This window comes from Eubalaena glacialis, chromosome 3 (assembly GCF_028564815.1).
Source record: "Eubalaena glacialis isolate mEubGla1 chromosome 3, mEubGla1.1.hap2.+ XY, whole genome shotgun sequence".
NCBI classification, from domain to species: Eukaryota; Metazoa; Chordata; class Mammalia; order Artiodactyla; family Balaenidae; genus Eubalaena; species Eubalaena glacialis.
The window spans coordinates 187,747,576-187,769,669 of NC_083718.1; the positions used below are offsets into that span (position 1 = coordinate 187,747,576).

The 22,094-nt window shown below is 44.6% G+C and overlaps 1 protein-coding gene across 6 annotated transcripts in view; it reads left to right on the forward strand.

The window, feature by feature from the left end:
* Positions 1-22,094, forward strand: part of CLSTN1 (calsyntenin 1) — a 78,346-nt gene that overhangs the window by 36,080 nt on the left and 20,172 nt on the right. For 2 of the 6 annotated variants that reach the window (XM_061185003.1, XM_061185005.1), the window contains exons 2-5: positions 4,285-4,407; positions 15,721-15,750; positions 16,918-17,113; positions 18,460-18,668. In XM_061185003.1, coding sequence (XP_061040986.1) covers positions 4,285-4,407; positions 15,721-15,750; positions 16,918-17,113; positions 18,460-18,668 — 558 coding nt within the window. The remainder of the gene's footprint in view (positions 1-4,284; positions 4,408-15,720; positions 15,751-16,917; positions 17,114-18,459; positions 18,669-22,094) is intronic. The other 4 variants (XM_061185004.1, XM_061185006.1, XM_061185007.1 and 1 more) reach the window with 3 other exon arrangements.

Below are 22,094 nucleotides of genomic sequence, written 5' to 3' on the forward strand. Positions count from 1 at the left end.
CGCAGAGCACTGTGCCAGTTAACTTACCGCTGGCCTGGGCGGTATTTCTGGAGGAGAAGGGCAGGTGTACCACAACCAGCTGAACTCTCTCCACCAAATCTCTTGTCCCGGGAGCAGCTCTTGCGAGGGGAGATGTTTTCCAGAGGCACTATAAACTTTCGGCCTTTGTGACCTGGATTTGGGCTCAGCTTACTTTCCAGGCAGACCCCTCGGTATTTTGATGTATGCGATGCCTCCGGATTCTTGTCTCCTTTGCTTAGAACATCCACCTTCCAGAAACAAAAAATAAAAAACATCTTCCCAATGTCTAAAACACCACATCGTACCTTTTTTTTTTTTTTTTTTTTTTAAATCCTCAGCACCAAAACTTTCTTCTCTATGAGAGAATTTATAAACCAGGGCGCTGATTTTATTTGTACTCTACATGGGGTTCCTTATATACTCACTTACCAACTAGTTCCTGAGGAGTGAGATGCTGTTGTGGCCCGAGGTACTGGGAATTAGCAGAGAACAAAGGTCACGCCCTCCCGGAATCTCTGGCTTTGTACGGGTATGTGTGCAGGAGAAGTAACAACACAACCCCTCTGTGGCATCTACTGAGTGCCTGACACTGTCCTGAGCATTTTACACATGACTGGTTTGATCACACAGGAACCTACCAGGTGGGTACTGTTGCTGTCCCCAGTTTACGGATGAGGAAACTGAGGCCAAGGGAAGCCAGGTAATCTGCTCCACGTCCCAGGCTGACTGCCCGTGGTCGGGAGGAGTAGCAGAGAAAAGAAGAAGGAAGTGGGGGGCTAGAGGGCAGGGCAGCAGATGCAGTTATAATTGGAGACGGAAACATTTGAACAGAGGCCTGAAGCGAGGGACCTTGTCAGGGCATTTGAGAGGTCAAAGCTGTTTTAATTATATTAAGATATGACTTGCCTTTTCCTCGTTTTCTCACGAGTGCGCAGCGGAGTTCTCTAGAGGCTGCATGACGTGTGATAAGCAGCCTATTGGCTGCAGGAGCACCGGTGAGAACCCAGCTGTCTTCTGCTAAGCCAGAAGGTGGAAGGGTTTGCAAAAATAGAAAACATTGCCAGTCTTCTTAGTAAACTCTGTTTTAAAAAATAGTTATTTTCATTAAAATATTATTTATGATAACTTACAATGGGTTTTTTTTTTTAATGACTGAATAAACACTAACATTTTTCTTGGTTTTAACTTCCAGCACAGTAAATACTGATAGATAGATGGGCCCCACCTAAGCCAAAGCCGTTTGAGGTCCTCAGTACCTTTGGTGTAGACAGGTTCTGAGAGCACAGGCTTTGAGCCACCCCCGTGTGAGAAGTGGTCCCCCGGCCACCGTGGGAAGGAAGAGTCAGTGCAGGAGGCAAGGATACTTGGCTTTTGTAGTAGATCTAAGTGGGCAGCAGAGAGGATGAGAAATGGCTGCGTCTGGGTTCATTTTGTGGGTGTGGATTTTTAAAGAATGTGGAAAAATACCCGTAACATAAAATTTCCCATTATAACCATTTTTAAGTGTGCAAGTCAGTAGCGTTGAGTTTGTTCTTTCATGCTGTTGTGCAACCAACCCCTGGAACTCTTTTCATCTTGCAAAACCGAAACTCTATACCCTTTAACCAACTCCCCGTGGGTCTGGGTTTACTTTGAAGATGAAGGCAGAAGGATTTGCTCTTCGTTTGGATGCAGCATGTGTAAAATGCCTGGTGGATGCGTCATTAAGTAGAGAGATGGTAGCTTTTTTCCCCCCTTGCAGACATAGGCCTGCACACGCCTCCTCGTTTGGAATCTCACCTGTGAGCGCACTGGTCCTCCAGTAGGTCGCGAGGGAGTTAAGTGCAGGTGAGGCTCAGGTGCTTCTGACCCGCACCTTCTCCCATCATCACACAACAGCGAAAAAAGTAGTATCGCATCATGGTCACATTGTATTAAAGATGGTTAAACATTTAAATTTATTTTCAGTTACTTCTGGGTTGACTTAAACTTACGGAAGAGAATCTGGGTAGTTCATTCAAGAAATAGGCACCAACTGCGTGGAAATAAAGTTTCATAACATTCCTTTTAATCAGATCAGCTTCAGGAGTCGTTCCATGGTTAATTACATATCCTGAGGTTATAATGTGAGCATTCAGAAGGTGAAAGTAAAAGGAAAATGGAAAGGTTCCGTCTGTGAGATGAGCCCAAAACAGGCTGGTGGAGATAGGAACCCGGGGAGGGGCTTGGTGGCCACACCCAGGGAAAGTCGCAGCACAGACCCCCCTGGGGGCAAAGCCCGGGGCAGAACGAAATGGACAGAAACTACATATTCATTTTCTCAGGTAAGCGGACTGCCAGAGCAGATGTTCTTACTTTAAAAACAAAAGTAACAGTGCTAGTGCCTAACTGAGTAGGAAAAACACCGCTTCTCCAATTATCCACCCCAGCCCTGTGGGTTGTGGGGTGTCCCTGGTACATAAAAGAGGAAATTGAGATCAGGAGAGGTCAGTTATATGCTCCAGGTCACACAGCAAATAACAGAGGAGAGCTGGACTCTGAGTCCAGGCTGGCCCGATCCCAAAGGGGTTTTTTTGGCTGCGCTGGGTCTTCGTTGCTGCGCGCGGGCTTTCTCTAGTTGTGGCGAGCGGGGGCTACTCTTCGTTGCGGTGCACGGGCTTCTCATTGCGGTGGCTTCTCTTGTTGCGGAGCACGGGCTCTAGGCACGTGGGGGCTTCAGTAGTTGTAGCACGCGGGCTCAGTAGTTGCGGCTCGCAGGCTCTGGAGCGCAGGCTCAGTAGTTGCGGCGCACGGGCTTAGTTGCTCCGCAGCATGTGGGATCTTCCCGGAGCAGGGCTCGAACCCGTGTTTCCTGCATTGGCACGTGGATTCTTAACCACTGTGCCACCAGGGAAATCCCGAAAGGGGGTTTTTCTTGAACACTGTGTTTTCAGTCAAGTTTTTCAGAAATTTTGCATTTCATTTTCTTTTAATACCTCATATTTGTAATTTTATATTCATAAGTCTTGTTTCACCTCTTTTATGTTTTTGTTTGTAATGCTAATTTTAAATAAATAATGTATTATTATTGTCATAAAGAAATAACATTTTAAAATTGAAGTATAGTTGATTTACAATATTAGTTTCAGGTGTACAACATAGTGGTTCAGTATTTTTTAGATTATACTCCTTTAAAGTTATTACCTAGGGACTTCCCTGATGGCACAGTGGTTAAGAGTCTGCCTGCCAATGCAGGGAACACGGGTTCGAGCCCTGGTCCGGGAAGATCCCACATGCTGCGGAGCAACTAAGCCCGTGTGCCACAACTACTGAGCCTGTGCTCTAGAGCCCGCGAGCCACAACTGCTGAGCCCGTGCTCCACAACAAGAGAAGCCACCGCAGTGAGAAGCCCATGCACCGCAACTAAGAATAGCCCCTGCTTGCCACAACTAGAGAAAGCCCACGCGCAGCGACGAAGACCCCAAAGCAGCCAAAAATAAATAAATAAATTTTAAAAAATTAGAAAAATAAAGTTATTACCTAATAATGGCTATATTTCTCTGTGCTGTACAATATATTCTTGTTGCGTATCTATTTTATACGTAGTAGTTTGTATGTCTTTAAAAAAATTTTTTTTTGAAGTATGGTTGATTTACAATGTGTTAGTTTCTGGTATACAGCAAAGTGATTCTGTCTTTTTATATATATAAAATATATATGTGTATATATATTCTTTTATATATATAGTCTTTATATATTGGGTTGGCCAAAAAGTTCATTCGGGTTTTTCCGTAACATCTTAGAAAAATCCATACAAACTTTTTGTCCAACCTAATATATATTCTTTCTCAGATTCTTTTCCATTATAGTTTATTAGAAGATATTGAATATAGTTCCCTGTGCTATGCAGTAGGACCTTGTTTAGTTTGTATCTCTTAATCCAAGAAACAACATATTTTATTTGTAACTTTTCTAAGAGAGGCTGAAAACAGAGGTAGTAAGATATGATACCATCCATAACCATCAGTCTTTTTTCTTTCTTTCAATTTCTCGAGCAATTTATTTCTTATTTTTGGTTGCTTCATGGCCTCAGATAATTTCTACATCACTTTAGAATTTAGGATTTCATCCCATTTGGGCGTTGATACCAAACTTTGCCACAAAAAACATAGCAGTGTGGCCTTCCAAACTCATGAGAGTTTTATTGTTTTAATAATGGATGTGTGTCTTCAAAAGCAGTCGAGTTGAAAATAATAATTCTAACCTGGCCTCTGTCCTTTCTCCTTTTTCTGTCTTTGAACACAGTCAACAAGCACAAGCCGTGGCTGGAGCCCACGTATCACGGCTTAGTTACGGAGAGTGACAGCACCGTGCTCCTCGACCCGCCCCTGATCGCCCTGGACAAAGATGCACCTGTGCGCTTTGCAGGTACCGGCGTGTCTTTGTTCACTCCCCATGAGTTTGGGCTTGTGGGAAGCATTTCACACATCCCCTTTGGGTTGTTTCTGAGCCTTTCTGAGAATGTCTTGATAGCTAAGGGTTGTGTGTGGCCCCCACGTACCATTTTTTTTTCCTTTTAATTTTAAGAGTTGGGGTACCTGACCCCCTCCCCCTAAAAGCCTGTACTTGTTGACAAGCAAAATATTTAATTGCATCACTGCGTTCCTTGTCTGGATGTAACCCGAGAGAGAGCATCTAGACCAGTGCATCTCAAACTTTAGCATTCATGCAGAGCACAGGGATTGTGTTAAAATGCAACCTTAAAAAAAAAAAGAAATGCAAGCTTAGATACAGTGGGTCTGGGAGGACCTGGGATTCTGCCTTTCTCACCTGTTCCCTGGTGCTACTGGTCCATGCACGGCGAGGATCTAGGTAATTACGGCTCAAGATTTTCCTCGCACTGCCTAGGTTTCAGTTACCTGAAAAGACTTATTTAAAGACATTGAGCAATCTTTTATAAATGAATTCTTTTGGCTTAGATTTTACTTTCAGTAAATTTTTAACTTGAGTTACTTCATAAGATTGTCAGCTAAGTGTTCCTAGGGACAAATCTCTAGGGTTGCTTTGGAGATTTGCTGCTTTGCTAACATTCAGTAGCACTTTGCAAATCAGAACTGTCCTTGCTTTACGTCGGGGCCGTAGTAACTTCCTTAACTGGTGGAGGAACGGGCTGCTTCACCCTTTCTTTGCCTCATAGTCAGAATTGACATCGTGAAGTTAATTTTTAAAGAGCAGTTTCTGCATGATGTTTTTCCAGAACAAAATTTCTGTTTGTTCTGTTTGCCTCGGGACAAATGAGAAAAATTCAGTAGCTCGTGTAGATCATTCCATACATTAAATTTAGTATGGTAAATGGCGGCAGTGAATGCGAGGCTGCCTCTGAAGAGCTATTTAAAAAATGAATTTGTTCTTCTTTCTGTTCAAGTGCCACATCCCATTTCCAGGAAAGTAACCTGAGAAGCAGCTTATGGTATTGGAGTCAGTGGCAGAGACAGACCTTTATAGTTAGTTTTACTTGTTTATTGGCTTTTAGACAGAAATCCAGTTAGATGGATGGTAGAGGAAGCGCTCTGTGCTAGGCGTACAGTATCTGTCTGGTAGCCAAGGGGTTTTTTTTGTTTGTTTGTTCCTCCCCGCCCCCGATTTAAAATCATTTTTAGCATTACCTAGTGGTTTCCTCTGTGAATAGCTAGATTTTTGAGTGTTTGCATATACATATATACACACACTTTGCATGCAACACCTTTGGTTATTATATGCAGTTCCTCCTTATGGGTGTGATGTTTCAGTGCCTTGTAAATAACCTTAATAGGGTTATCTAGCTCATGTTTCTGAGGGGACTTGTACATCTCTGACATCTCATGCATTGCGAAGTGATTGCAGTCAGGAGTTCTGTATTTACTCCCCCAGGCCTCTCTTTATGAATTCTCATCTGTGTCCAGTCTTGTTGCTGGTGGAGCTCTGTCCCATTACATCACTCGTGATACATAACACTTACAAAGCATTTCGTGTCCCAGGCACTGTTGTAAGTGTTTTACAAATACGCATTTGTGTTTAATCCATAACAACCTTTTGAGGTAAGTATGCTTCCTGCCACCCCTGTTTTAAAAAGAGGAAGCTGAGGCACAGAGCAGCTAACTTACCTGCTCTGGGTCACACAGCTAGTATGTGGCAGAGGCCAGATTCCAACCCAAGCAGGATGGCTTTTCACTGTGATGCTGTATATGGCACCACAGGAAGGTACAAAGGAAGAGAAGTAGGAAATGAAATGTAAAATGTACATTGAATACTAACTTTGAAGTCGTATTAATAAAGTTACTTATTTTTTCTTTCTTGTTGGATTTAATTTTATTGGGTCATTTATCAAAACTTAATGTATTATTGTGAACGAAATAATACTTATAAAGTTTTATGTTTTTAGAGATTCTCAGGTATTTTTTTGTTGATGTGCCAAAGTTATATATTGGGATTTTAAAAAACTATATCGAGAAGAACTTTAGAGCCAAGTATAGTGGTAACTTGATTGTATTTGCCATAGTGGACAGAAAAAGTAAGTATTTTCCTTCTGGAGATTTTCACGGGAGCACAGTTGCTCTTATATTCTTTTTTTAAAAATACAATTCATGTACCATAATGTATACAGTTTTTAAAGTATACAGTTCACTGGTTTTTAGTATATTCATAAGATTGTCCAACCATCAGCCACTGTCTAGTTCCACAACATTTCATCTCCCCAAAAAGATACCCTTGCACCTGCTAGCAATCACTCCCCTTGGCAACCACTAGTCTACTACCTGTTTATGGATTTGCCTATTCTGGATATTTCATATAAATACAACATGTGGCTTTTTGTGACTAGCGTCTTTCACTTAGCATGATGATTTGAAGGTTCACCCATGTTGTGGCATGTCCTTCATTCCTTTTTATTGCCAAATAATATTTCGATGTACGGATGGACCACATTTCATTCATTCATCCATCAGTAATGGGCATCAGAATTGTTTCCACTTTGTGGTGATTGTGAATAATGCTGCTGTGAACATTCGTGTACGAGTTTCTGTGTGGACGTCAGTTTTCAGTTCTCTTGGTTATACACCCAGGGGTGGAATTGATGCTCATCTACTCTTCTGTGAGGACCATGAAGCATGGTCCTCATCCTACCAAAGTGAGTAGCTGCACAGCCCAGGGAAGGGAACACCTGTCTCCTTCCCTCTTCTGTTGCCATGGTACCCATCCAACTACCCGTCCAGCTGCTGTACAGAACACTGCCCCCACGAGGCTGTAGCGGACGGGTACGTAGGAAAACAAACCCTAGAGCCAGCAGCCTGTGCTTGAATCCTGGCTCTGAAACTTACTGGCTGTGTGGCTTTGGGCAAATTACGTAACATCTCTGTGCCTCACTTTTCATCACTTGTAAAATGAGGATAATATCACATACCTTACAGGGTTTGGGGAATATTAACTTATTTATGTATAAATATGAAGAGCTTAAAACAATGCCTGCTATATGGTAGGTGCTGTGTACAGTGTTTGCTGCTGCTGTTATGAATCTTTTAAAAATATTTCTTTACTTAACATTCTGTGAGAACTGTTTTTCCATCTTTCTCTAATAGTCTTCATAGTGTTCCATTTTCTCACTGATTTCTTAAATAACTTTTGGGTAAAGCAGAGGCTAGGTCTGGAGCCTTATTTTGATCTTAGGTTGGTTTTGGTGGCGACGTTGAGTTTATTTTGACACCATGATGATGGTGGTGGTGGAGGCAGCGGGCACATCTGACATTTACTGAGCTCTTCAGTGTGGCCGAGGGTGTTCTCAGGGCCCTGCACAGTTACTTTGTCTGATTCTTTCCAGCAATCTCATGCGGTGGGTACTCTCATGCCCCCATTTTCCATATGAAGAAACGGAGACTCAGAGCATGTCTGTCAGCAGCATGACTACCGTATTCTCCATTTAATCCCCGGTCCCTAGACCAGCACCGGGGACTAGTTGACGCTTCCATAAATATTTGTAGAAGGAAGGAGTGAGTTCGCCCAAGATCACACAGCTCACAAACAGCCGCGCTGCCTTCGAGCCAGGCGGTCTGACTGCAGCGTGATTCTTAGTTTCACCGGGTCAGCTCTCATGATGTTGACTTTACAACGTTGTAGACATTCTGGTCCACAGTCTCATCCCATCACAGGACCTGTGTGTGGGTAACCACTGGAGATTACTCGTGCAGCCTCCGAAATAAATACCTGTGTAATGTGGGAAGCCTAGTCACCAGAGTGTGTTGTAAATTGTCACTCATCAGACATTCATGTGGAGCGCACAGGGTCTGGCCCACATTGTTTTCTTGGGGGTGAGACTAAGAGAATAAAGTCTTGGTATTTGTCATGTATTTTAGGAAATCGAAACGACTCAATTCCTTATTCAGCCCCTTTTCCTTAATGTGCTGAAAGCCTGAGTAGAGGTGAGGGTAAGAACATGTATTGTACGTTTTATATATTTAATGGGGAGTTAAAAGCTGGGACCACTTCACAGGCCACGTTGTTGCTGTTTTGACGGTTACCCCTTCTTCACTGCCTGTATCGGAAGCTGAACACCCTGCACCCCCCGCCCCCCTTTTTGAAGCTCTTCCCTTTAGTAGGTGGTTCCAGAAGCATTCTTTTTCCTGCCCTCCCGGACTGAGTACAGACATTCTACAAGATTAGTTAAAACATTATGGTACGAATGGAATCCAAAAGAAATTTCAGGGCAAGAACGGGAACTTTACTTTTGTTGATATTAGAACCAACTCAGATCTGTGCTACTTTTCTCCATAGGGCTTCACTACCACACATCTCTGTCCAGTTTTGCTTTTTCAGCATGTGCAACTTGGCTGGCATTGTGTTTGCAGCAGTGAGTTGGATGTATTAGGTTAAGTCACATGAAAAGGCCATTTTTGTATGTTGAAAATGTCAAAATATTTGAAAAAATGGAATGTCAGAAATTTTATGTGATTCAGCCTAGCATAAGGCAATAATCATTGAGTAGCAGTTTTAAATAGGTAAGGATCCAGATGTCAGGACAGAAACTTCCTATTAACAGTTACTGACTAGAGTGAACTCATGTTGGATGCATTTGCCTCCAGGAAAGGTTTGAGATCAATAATCATTAAGTATGAGGTAGCTTTGCTAAGTCTTCCAGAGAATGCAAAAAAGCATTTCTCAAAACACTGATCATCTAGGTGGGAAGGCAAAACCAGCATTGTCAGAGAGTTAAGCAGGGTTGCCAGGATGTTTATAGTTCAGTGTCAGGTGAGAGAGGCAGCGCGGTGTGGACTGGAGTTCATGAAAAGGCAAGGTGATGGGGGTTAAAAAAGGAAAGGGAGGCTTCCCCGGTGGCGCAGTGGTTGAGAATCTGCCTGCCAATGCAGGGGACACGGGTTCGAGCCCTGGTCTGGGAGGATCCCACATGCCGCGGAGCAGCTGGGCCCGTGAGCCACAACTACTGAGCCTGCGCGTCTGGGGCCTGTGCTCCGCAACAAGAGAGACCGCGATAGCGAGAGGCCCTCGCACAGAAACGAAAGACTCAACACAGCCAAAAATAAATAAATAAATTTAAAAAAAAAAAAAAAAGGAAAGGAGGTGATTTCCAAAGGCAGGCTTGAGCTCCTGTCAAGGATGGGAAGGAGGTCCATGGGCAGTGAAGGGCGGAGGGGAGGCTGGGGCAGAGGTGGGAGCTGGCAGGGCTTCCAGAGGGGTGGGTGAGTAGTTAGCTCGCGTGGCTTGTGGAGGAGCAGGGGGTTGGAAGTGAGTTCAGGGCTGCACAGTTTCTGTTGCTAAGCTGAATGGATGGGGTGTTACCTTGCACGTGGTTTTCTAATCAAGTTTTTTTCCTGACATCCGGATCCTGACTTATTTAAAACGGCTACTCAGCTGATGACTGCCTTATGCTAGGTTGAATCCCATAAAACTTCTGACATTCCATTTTTTCAAGTATTTTGACATTTTCTACATACAAAAATGGCATTTTCATGTGGCATAACCTAATACATTCATCCAGATGGTCCTGGGGCCCATCTGTTGAGTGCAGGTTCCCCTGTTCTACTCTTGCCTGTGTGAGTCTGTACTTGGAGGAGCACAGTTTAGAAATCTGTAACCAGCCCGTGAGGTTTGGAAACCACTGATGGGCCAGTCTTTCAAGTACACACTGCAGCCCATCTGCATTGGCGCCACCTGGCAGCGCTTGTTAGATTACTGAGCTCTGCCCCAGAGCTGCTGAGTCAGAAGCTCTGGGAATGGGGCTTGGCAGACTACATTTTCAACGAGCGTCTCAGGCAGCTCTTGGCGCACTGAAATTTGAGAGCCGTTGCGGTAGTCTGAGGAGCTTGGAGGACATAACCCTTGCGTGTATGCTTTTTGTACTTTTAAGGTATCTTGAAAAACTGTTCTGATTAGAGCCACATGTGAGCTTGTTCTAGAAACTAGCCTGGACCAGTAAGCAAGGAAGTCAAAAGTCGCCATAAATAAGAGTCAGCCTGGATATCCAGCTGGTGGGTGTGGAGAGACGCCAAGGAGAGAGAAGTGGGTTAGGGAGGAGAGTTGGATTAGCAGAGACGTTGTAGTGGACACCTGCTGCTCAGGAAATGTCCATTTTCCCTTAACAGCCCCTGGTCTCTTTCCCATTGGGTCCAGATTGGTGGGTCTACAACCCATTACCCTGCTTTCCCCAGCCAGGCACATGCATGACCCTAGCAGGGCCGACCAGATGCTCCCTCTTGGAACGTGAATGTCGAGCAGAGGGGCAAAGGCGCTGATACCAGGTGTGGTCACATTCATTCCTGTCCAGACCATTTTGCTCTGGGACTGTTGTGGCTCCTCTTTGCTGGTCTCTCAAGCTGCCTTGGTTTCTGACAGTTTCCTAAGTCCCTTTCTCTGGGCTGCAGTCAATTCCATGAGTTCCCAGTGGCTCTCCAGTGAAGCCCCTTTCGCTGAGTTAGCTGGAATGGATATCTGTTGCCACCAGAGGACCCTAAGTGGGTTTTTTTTTTTTTTCCCCCCACGTCACGGCTTGTGGGATCTTAGTTCCTTGACCAGGGACCAAACCTGTTTTCCCCTGCAGTGAAAGCGTGGAGTCCTAAGCACTGGACCGCCAGGGACTTCCCCGAGCCCTAAGTGTTGGAGCTGGCGCCCATGATCTCCATTAGCAGTGTGGTGTGAGGGCAGGACGGCACCAGAGCTGGTGAGGCCGCAGGAGAGGCTCTAGAGACACCCTTCTCATTTGGGGAAGAGTTTGAGACCAAATTCAGATTTGGAAGAAGACGGAGAAAGAATGCCAGGCCAGCCAGAAACCAAAGGGACAGAAGAGAAAACACTGTCAGCCAAGAACCTGGATGCAGCTGGGTAGCGAGAAGTCATATCTCTACTTTGCTGGGTTCATCCATTGTTACATTTTTATGTTTTGCTTTTTAAAAATTCTTTTGACTATTTTAGATGATCTTAAGGGAATGAAGAGTGGAGAGAGACAGGGGAGGGTTTGGTCCATTCTGAGGCCATCATAGCCAGAGGGGTCATCCAGGAAACCTGGTGGGGCATTTCAGATATGACGGGAGCAGGGTTGTAGGTAGATTTATCTAGTGGAGCAATGGTACGTGGTCTGGATTGAGTGGGAAGGAACAGGACAGAAAGAAAACAGAATACGAGAGGTGATTTTGAGGGGTCCTTCTTTGCTGAGGTTGGGAGAAGGCTGAGTCTGGGAGAGCAGCCTGAGGATGCAAAGGGCAGAGGTGCGCTTTCTGTGTCATCAGCATGGTGCAGCTCCACCTGAAACATGCGGCTCCTGCGTGACCACATGTATGTAACGGTCATATGTGTGTCACTAGGAGAACTGTACACACAAGTGTGAAGGAGAGGGGAGAAGAATGAATCAATGACCACTTGAAAGTTTAGAAAGATCAGCTCCCAGGAGAATTATTGACAGAAACTGGTCCCTGGTTTGGAGGAGGAAAATGATAAACTGAATGAGAGGCAGTAGGATACTCCCTATGAAAATATCCAAGGGATTATTGTTCATTTTGTTGGCTGTGTAATGTGATTGTAGTTATGTTAAAGAGAAAGGTCTTTATCTGCATCCAGTGAATTTTGTATGGATGAAAGAGATTAATGTGGGGCTTTAAAATCCTCCAGCAAACGAACAAGCGAGAAGTTTGCTTGGGATAAACAGGCCAAACACCTTTTTCGTGAATCTTTTCCTCTTTTCTCTGCACCTCAGTTCCCTAAAGGGCACCATCAGCTGAAAACCCGGGCATTCCTCCCAACCCTTTCACTCTCTCTGCCCAGTGGGTTGGAAAGTCCTGTCGATCCTCCTGAAATCCCTTAAATATTTCCTGCTGACACCGCCTTAGTCTAGCCCTCATCAGATCTCATCTGAAATACTGCGGTCGCTTTACCTCATTCACCCGCCCCTCGCCTGCTCCAGTCGGATCCGTCTTCCTCATTAGAATCGGGGTCCCCGGTTGGACGAGTAGATGGACCCCGAGCAGTGCGTGTACTGGCCAGTCTGCAGACGATGGCTTAGAAGACCCAGCAGAGACACGGAGGCCACGCAGGTGGTACGGAAAGCCCAGGTCTGCCCGGGGTGAACTTCGTGCTGTTCCTGCTGCGTCGAGCTGCCAGCCGGCGAGATGGTTTTTAAGTCATTCCAGGCAAAAGGACCCAGTTGACCTAGCTGTGTAATGAGCACTGTGCATCTGAGGCACCAGATCCTAATGATGTAGCCCATATGAGTAGTGACCTAGGTACAATCGGTGGGGTATGTGGGGAAGATAACACGTGTACGTTTTTGCTGTTCTCATTGTAAATAGATCCTGTCTTCTATAGATTCGATAATCATCCGTTTGAGGTGTTACTCCGTAACGAATTGTAGTAGAGGTACATGTTCAAAGCTGAAGTACAAACTCCCATTCCTCCCTCCAGACCTTCCTTCCGTGGTTTCTCCCATGTCGGCTGAAGGCAACTTCATCCTTTGCAGTTTCTCACTCAGAATCCCTCGGCCTTGGCCTTACTTTCAAAACCCATCTGACCACTTCCCACCGTCCCATGTCCTCCCTGGTCTGTCCTTCAGCGTCTCTGCCTGGGTCACTCCAGTATCCACCTTTGCCCTCTGACAGACTTATTTTCAGCACAGCAGTCAGATGGATTCTTCCAGACTATGAGCCATATTTATTTATTTATTTCTCTGCTCAAAACTCTCCAGTCATGCCCTCCTCACTTGGGGGAGAAGCTGCAGTTGTGTAGTAGCTGCCGTAGCTTCAGGTTGCTTGTCTGTATCTCACCTCATCTTTTGTCCTCCCCTGTGCTCGGCCACTGAGCAGCACACGCCTCCTTGTTCCTGAGCCGGGCCAGGCCCAGGTCTGCCTCAGGACCTTTACACTCGCTGTTCCCTCTGTGTGGAACTCTTCCCCAGATGAGCATGTGGTTTGCTCCCTTCGTTTCCTCTGGTTTCTACTCTGACGTTACCTTATCAATGCAGCCTTCCCCGGACACCTGAAGTATAGACTGGAAACACCCCAGTGCCTTCCTACCCTCGGAGTCCTCCCTCCCCCTCCTCCTAGCCTGGTAGCCCCAAGGAGTGACTGAGGGAGTTTCAGCTTTTGGCAAACAGTTCCACTCTCCTCATAATCTCAGAAACAGTCTCAAGGACGTTGCCTGAATGATGAGCGTCTTTAAACTCTTACTCAGCAGTGCACCAAGGAGGCGGCATCACCCAGGTCAGACGCTTCATCCCAGGGTCTTAAATCTCACTTCCCTACGCAGCCGCCTTGTCGGGAAAGCACATGCTGTCACGGTGAGTGATGTGGGACAGCCTCACCATTTTCTCTTCAGAACAGCGAACTCCAAGTCAAAAACCAAGACGTTACCTCTGAATTAAAGCAGGGCAACTTGATTTATCTTAACATGTACTATGCTGTATTAGTATACACCCGAAAAGTGTGAATGTAATCTAGTGACTTAGCATTCTGGAAAACAGTTGGACACAGCTGGTACCCAGCAGTTCTGCTCATGGTGGATTCTAGAGCAGTGATCAGCCAGCCTTTCTGTAAAAAGCTGGTAGTGAGAGTTTGAGGCTTTGCAGCCCACAGGGTCTCTTTGGCAGTGACCCAACTGTGCCACTATCGGGGGGAGGGGAAAGCAGCCCTAGACAAGACATTAGCAGGTCTGTGTCCTGAAAAAACATTACTTACGGACACTGAAGTTTGAATTTCATGTAATTTTCTTGTGTCATGAAGGGATACACAGAAGCCATTTTCAGCTCGCAGGCCGTTCAAAATCATGCCCAGGCTGGACTTGACCTGCGGGTTTGCCCCCCCCACCACTCTGAGCAGCGCTGGCCCGTAGAGCTTGCGATGGTGGTGGAATTCCCTGTCCATGTCTCCATTCAGTAGTTACTAGTCACGCGTGGCTGTTGAGCCCTTGAAATGCAGCCACTGCGACCGAGGAACTGAGTTTTTAATACCACGCACTAAAATATGAATTTTAGTTCAATTTTTAGCAGGCCCACGTGGCTAGGGGCTCCTGTACCGGGCAGCACAGATCTGGAGAGAGCCTGTGTATGTGCCCAGGAAGCAGGACAGAAGGACCCACCGTAGCCTTGTTCATACACAGCAAAACACTGGAGTTACGGTGTGTTCACACAATGGGAAATAATTACAGTGACAGCAAACGTTCACGGAGCGCTTTCTTTGTGCCGGGCAGTGTTTTAAGCGCTTATGTTTTAACTCATCGGGTTCTCCCTGTGCGTGCTCGTGAGAGTGAATGAACTATGTGACTGCATATGCCAACAAGGACAAGGGCATCTCAGACACACACGGTTGGAAAAGGTCAAGTGAAAAAGCAAGTCACAAAAATTGCACACCGTATGATGGCCATGTTTTGAAACTCAAAAATAAACAAAATGAAACAACACTGTTGAGGGATATGCAAATACGTGGTAAAACCATTTAAAAAAAAAAAAAAAAAAAGGCAGGGAATTGAGGCTGTGTAACCTCTGTGGGGAGGGACGGTTTCCCCAGCGAGGCCACGCTGAGTCCGGGGAGAGGGACTCCTGATCTTCTCGTGTGTGCTCTGTAGGGGTCGTAGGGTGAGGTGAGCGGGATTTATATTGACTTGGGAGAACAGCTGTTTTCACGAAATAAAAGCCGTGATTGTTGTGGCATCGCTGCAGTTAGTACGGAATCTGGTTTCAGTTCGCATTTAAGTGTATGTTCCATTGGAAGAGGGCTTTGTATTTGTTGCCTTGGTTGGGTACTTTAGGTGAGAACACATTATTATTCAGCTCAAGAACAAAGGGTTAAAATAAAACCCTTTCCTCCAACTGTTTTGTTAAATCTAACGACGGAGTTGAATGTTACCAGAATCTAGCCACTGAGAACTTAGCTTGAAAATGAAAATCCGAAAACTGTAAAATAACAAGTAGACTTACTTAGAAACCGTTATCATCAAAGCAGTCATGAAGAGAAAAATCCTCATGACACCTGAGGGTGTGAGGAGACTTTATAGCAGTATTTCATCATTAGGCTAGTGTAATCTGTGGTAAGTTGGATTCATAGAGATGTTTCGTTACTGAAGATGCAGTTTTGCTAAAGCTGGCTACTGAATTTGTTGTTAAATTATGTCAAGCTTTTCTATGTAATGTGTGCATCTTTGACTTTTTTTTTCCTTATTGTTTCGGCTTCCTTCTTTCCTGTGTTACTGACATGGGTTTATCTTTTCTCCCTTTAGAGAGTTTTGAGGTGACAGTCACCAAAGAAGGTGATAAAGGGTTCTTTCTATGCCTCTTATGAACATTAACCCACTAACTTTGTTTATAAAATTGGGAATCAGCCCTTAAACAGAAGAAACTGTCATGTTCTCTTACCCCTATTTATTCTCCTACTTTGTTTCTATTTTTAAGTATATTGATGGAAATTGTATGTAACCAAACCCTTGGTTAGAAATATCTGGAAATCAGACATCCATTTGAACTATATGGATAATCCTGTTCCTTTTTTTAAAATTGGATTTAAGAGATTCACTTTCTAACCATTTTCTACTAGTTGTAATTTTGGAAGAGTTCAGTTTTATTTTTATGTGAAATATACTCTGGAGTTTTATACATAAAAGTATTTATATGTATTCTCCCATGGGCCAGAATGGCAACCTAGATTTTAACTCCTAATTAAGCTTGTAGACCAACTTGGATGTGCTTACGTTCCCAGGCAGGCTTCTTTTTCAGGTCTGATAGGATAAAGTCCGAAACAAAGGCAAGTCTAGCAAATCCCTCCCGAGAATGGAAACTGTATCTTAATCATAGCTGATAGCTGTTGAAATGGATGCCTGAAAAGTTGGTATTTCTACCTTTTTCTCATTCAGTAGTTTGTTTTGATTCCCTAATTTTAGCCAGGCTCATTGCACAGGAAGACTTGTTTCTTCGATATTTTTTTTTTTTTTGGACAGACTTTCTGTAATAATGGTGCTGAACCTATGCCTCAAGCTTCTTCCTCTCTCAACACTTAACTGTGCCTTCTAGCCTCCTCTCTGGTCCAAATCAAAATAGCTGCCCAGCCCTCCCAGGTAGCTGGGCAGTTTCTCCGTGTTATCAGGCCTTGGCTGTTTGCTAATGAAACTACTTTGCCCCGGAGCTCTCTTAAGTACTCCTGTGAAATGCCTGTCTATATTTTTTCTCTTTCTCTCTTTTGTATTCCTGCATGAATGGATGCAAAGTTTAAACAAGTTGCTTGGAAAGCCAGAACATGCTTCTTTTTACTAAAGCCCCAGAACTTACCCCTCCGTCCAAGCACAAGTGCCCTTGCTTTGTTCACAGACCCCCTAAACCCCTGGCTGCCAAATAGTTGTTGTTTATTTTCTTTGGGGGAGGAGGGGAGTGTGCCCTGGGTTTGTGTGGCGGAAATTCTAACCCATGCTGTTTTGACTCCCTAGGTGAGATTTGTGGATTTAAAATTCATGGGCAGAATGTCCCCTTTGATGCAGTAGTGGTGGATAAATCCACTGGCGAGGGAATCATTCGCTCAAAAGAGAAACTGGACTGTGAACTCCAGAAAGACTACACATTCACCATCCAGGCCTACGACTGCGGCAAGGGGCCTGATGGGGCCAACGTGAAGAAGTCTCATAAGTAAGTGAGCTGGACAAAGAGCGTGTGTGTAAGGAAAGTGGTGACAGTTGCCGCTGCCCCAAGACTTCTTGTTTTTGAAACATGAGGCAGAGGCTAGTTCCCAGTTGTCCCCAGTGAGATTGTAAGCTCTTTGAGGGCAGGTATCCTGTTTACCCTTGTGTATGGCTCCCAGCAAGTGCCTGGCACATAGCAGGTGTTGAATAAATGGACAAATGAGTAATTTTATCCCACCAGATACTCTAGTAAAGAAACTAGGGCCTTACATTGAAAATTCAAAAAGGCTACTTTTTCCCAGAGGAAGATATTTTGTTGTTACGTGTGTCTTTTTTTTCTGTAAATTTAAAGGGCATGAAACGCTTTTGAGCTGGTGGAAGAAAGCTGACTTCTGCACCCCATCCTGGGTGTGTTCACATCGTTCCTGCCAGTTGAGAACCACTGGTGTAACGGAGAAGATTGAACAAGACTTGGATTTAGCCTTTTTCTAGTCTTTTCTCCGCCACTTACTAGCCCTTCGACATTAGGCAAATTTAATTTTGTCGTGTCTCAGTTTCTCCTTAGTGTACTGGCTAAGGAAGGAGGATACATAGGTGAGGTGAGGTCGCGTAACCCATTGTGAGGGTCAGGATGGATGGGTAGCATTGGGGTGTGGAGGGTCTTGGGGAACAGTGGGAGTGCTGCATGCCAGTGAATCATGCCTCATCCTTTTTACAAAATGTGATATTATCATTTTCCTTGAAAAAGACCTCATTTCAGTCAGGGACCTTGTCTGATTCAGAAACATGCCCTGGTCAGTAGCACATGAGACTGACAGTTTTCTGTTTGTAGCCTGGTCTGATGATGCCCTAGTTTTCTTGTGCCCAGGCTGGGGAGATGAAACATGGAACCAGGAAGGGCAAGTAGAGGTCCTTCATTTGTTGGGTCAGCAGTGGATGCTATCCCAGCAGTGGGTTCCTGATGGTCTCTGTTCCTTAGAAGCAGGGCAGAACTTGTTTTAATGCTCATCATTTCCCATCTTCTATCTGAACTTCTTAACCCTTCTTCCTAATTTTTTTCTGGATTTTGCAACAAAATATTTTTAACTATTTGATTGGAGAGCAAACAGATGTCTGATATAGTTTATCTCCCTTCTGCCAGCCCTGCCACACATTGTCAAGAAAATCCCAAGTCTCTTATTTCCTATTACTGCCTTTTTACCAGCTCTCTTACTCGCTAGGACTTGGAAGAATCAACCAGATTCCTATTTTAACTTTAAAAGTTAAAGGAAATTTAAGAATAGGGCGGAATTTTATTCTTGGGGTAAAAAAACAAGCAAAACACACAGCCTTTCCCCTCCCCGCTTCTTCCAGAGCAACTGTCCATATTCAGGTGAACGACGTGAACGAATATGCACCTGTATTCAAGGAGAAGTCCTACAAAGCCACGGTGGTAGAGGGGAAGCAGTATGACAGCGTCCTGAGGGTGGAGGCGGTGGACGCAGACTGCTCGCCCCAGTTCAGCCAGATTTGCAGCTATGAAATTGTCACCCCGGATGTGCCATTCGCTGTCGACAAAGATGGTGAGCACCCAGGAGCGTTCTTTCCTCACTGCGGGGGAGATGGGGTAGGCAGCCCCTCTGTGCCAGTCGGCTTCAAACCCAAACTTTGTCTGCACTTCGGTGAAACTCACAGTCCGTTCAGGCTGCTCTAACAAAATACCATAAACTTGGGGGGCCAAAACAGCGGACACTTAACTTTTCACAGTTCTGGAGGCTGAGAAGTCCAAGAGCAAGGTGCCGAACGTCAACGAGGACCTGCTTCTTGCTGTGTCCTCTCGTGGCAGGGAGAAAGCTCTAGTCTCTTTCTCTTGTAAGGACACTAGGCCCGTCTTGAGGGCTCCACCCTCATGACCTCGTCTAAACCTCACCGCCTCTCAGAGGCCCCACCTCCTACTACCATCACATTGGGAGTCAAGAGTTCAACGTAAGAATCTGGGGGGACACACACATTCAGTCCATAGCAAGACCTAACTTGGTGTGTCTGTCTCACATTTAAGTTTTTTTGTTTTTTAATTAAAGTGTAGTTGATTTACAGTGTTGTGTTAGTTTCAGGCATACTGCAAAGTGATTCAGTTTTATAAATTTATTTATTTATTTTTGGCTGTGTTGGGTCTTCGTTTCTGTGCGAGGGCTTCCTCTGGTTGCGGCGAGCGGGGGCCACTCTTCATCGCGGTGCGCGGGCCTCTCACTATCGCGGCCTCTCTTGTTGCGGAGCACAGGCTCCAGATGCGCAGGCTCAGTAGTTGTGGCTCACGGGCCCAGTTGCTCCGTGGCATGTGGGATCTTCCCAGACCAGGGCTCGAACCCGTGTCCCCTGCATTGGCAGGCAGATTCTCAACCACTGCGCCACCAGGGAAGCCCGATTCAGTTTTATATATATATATATATATATATTTTTTTTTTTTTTTTCAGATTCTTTTCCCTTATATGTTATTATAAAATAGTTGACTATAGTTGACTATAGTTCCCTGTGCTATACAATAGGTCTTTGTTGGTTATCTATTTTTTTTTTAAACTTTTTTAAAAAAATTATTTATTTTTGGCTGCACTGGGTCTTTGTTGCTGCGTGTGGGCTTTCTCTAGTTGCGGTGAGCAGGGGCTGCTCTTCATTGCGGCGCGCGGGCTTCTCATTGCGGTGGCTTCTCTTGTTGTGGAGCATGGGCTCTAGGTGCGCGGGCTTCAGTAGTTGTGGCACGTGGGCTCAGTAGTTGTGGCTCATGGGCTGTAGAGCGCAGGCTCAGTAGTTGTGGCGCACGGGCTTAGTTGCTCCATGGCACGTGGGATCTTCCCGGACCAGGGCTTGAACCCTTGCCCCCTGCACTGGCAGGCTGATTCTTAACCACTGCGCCACCAGGGAAGCCCTATTTTATATATAGTAGTGTATGTTTATCCCAATCTCCTAATTTATTTCCGCCCCTTCCCCTTTGGTAACCATAAGTTTGTTTTCTATGTCTATGGGTCTATTTCTGTTTTGTATGTAAGTTCATTTGTATAATTTTTTTTAAACATTCCACATTTAAGGGATATCATGATGTTTGTCTTTCTCTGTCTGGCTTACTTCACTTAGTATGATAACTGCTAGGTCCATCCATGTTGCTGCAAATGGCATTATTTCATTCTTTTTTATGGCTGAGTAATATTCCATTGTATACATATACCACATCTTTATCCATTCATCTGTCGATGGACATTTAGGTTGCTTCCATGTCCTGGCTATTGTAAACAGTGTTGCAATGAACATTGGGGTGCACTGTATCTTTTTGAATTGTGGTTTTCTCCAGATATATGCCCAGGAGTGGGATTGCTGGATCATATGGTAGCTCTATTTTTAGTTTTTTAAGGACCCTCCATACTGTTCTCCATAGTGGCTGCACCAATTTACATTCCCAGCAACAGTGTAGGAGGGTTCCCTGTTCTCCACACCCTCTCCAGCATTTATTATTTGTAGACTTTTTGATGATGGCCATTCTGACTGGTGTGAGGTGATACCTCATTGTAGTTTTGATTTGCATTTCTCTAATAATTAGCGATGTTGAGCATCTTTTCATGCATGTACCTTTTGGCCATCTGTGTCTTTGGAGAAATGTCTATTTAGGGCACGTTTAAGTTTTTACTCTGTCCCCTGAAAGCCTCTTTTCTGGCACCAAATCTTGTGTTCTCTTATAGGGTGATCCTCTTTTTCCTTTCCCACCAAAATCTAATAAAAATCCCCCACCTAAGGTGTTTTTATTTTTTTATCTCCCTACCTTTCAGTCAGCGTGCATCCGAATGAGACTGCCTCTTAGTCAGTTTCGTTTTCTTTTCTCCATCAGATTTGACTTTTCTGCCTCGTCTTGAAGATGAAGGTTGGTACCTCGCTGCCAGACACCCCGCCATCCTTAGTAATTGACTAGAATTAACTTATTCTGGAGCACAGCTTCTTTATTAGGTTATGGCTTCTTGATGATGCTATGGTGTCTCTCCATTGTTAATGCATAGTCCAGAATCTTCGATGAAATGATGGACATTGCAAACACTTTGCAGACATTTGCACTCATGTTCAAAAAGCAGGCTTCTGTTCTACTGGCTGAGGGTAGGAAATCTCTCTCTAACAAAGTAAATCTTTTAGCAAGAAGTATTTAATGCAGCTCCATCTTGTATTTTTATAAATTTATTTATTTATTTGTTTTTAGTTTTGGCTGTGTTGGGTCTTCGTTGCTGCGCACGGGCTTTCTCTAGTTGCGGCGAGCAGGGGCTACTCTTCATTGCGGTGCGCGGGCTTCTCATTGCGGTGGCTTCTCGTTGCAGAGCACGGGCTCTAGGTGCACAGGCTTCGGTAGTTGTGGCACGTGGGCTTTAGAGCGCAGGCTTAGTAGTTGTGGCGCACGGGCTTAGTTGCTCCGCGGCATGTGGGATCTTCCCGGACCAGGGCTCGAACCTGTGTCCCCTGCATCGGCAGGCGGATTCTTAACCACTGCGCCACCAGGGAAGCCCTCCATCTTGTATTTAATATTTGAAATACTTGAATTATTTTGTCTCTTTTATTCTCTTACATGTTAACTCTTAAATCTTAAATATAAAACCAAATACAACCATAAGAATAAATGGAGGCTGAATTCTGTAGACTCATTCCTCTGCTTAAACAATCCTTCAAGGTGGATTTAGTGTGTGTTCAAGCTCAGGAAAGCATGAATGTTAATTATCTCAAGCATCAGTTTATTTCTATGTCAGTGTTTCCAGGGCTGAAAGCACGTGCATTTTGTCTTTCAGCATAGGACGACAGAAGTCAAAAACAGTGGGTTTGAAAATAATTGGGGGAAAAAAAAAAAAAAAAAATATATATATATATATATATATATCTGAATCACTTTGCTGTACACCTGAAACTGACACAATCAACTATACGTCAATTAAAAAAAAAAAGTCAGAAGAGAGAAGCAGAATGGGTTTGGGTTCTCACTGTTGTTT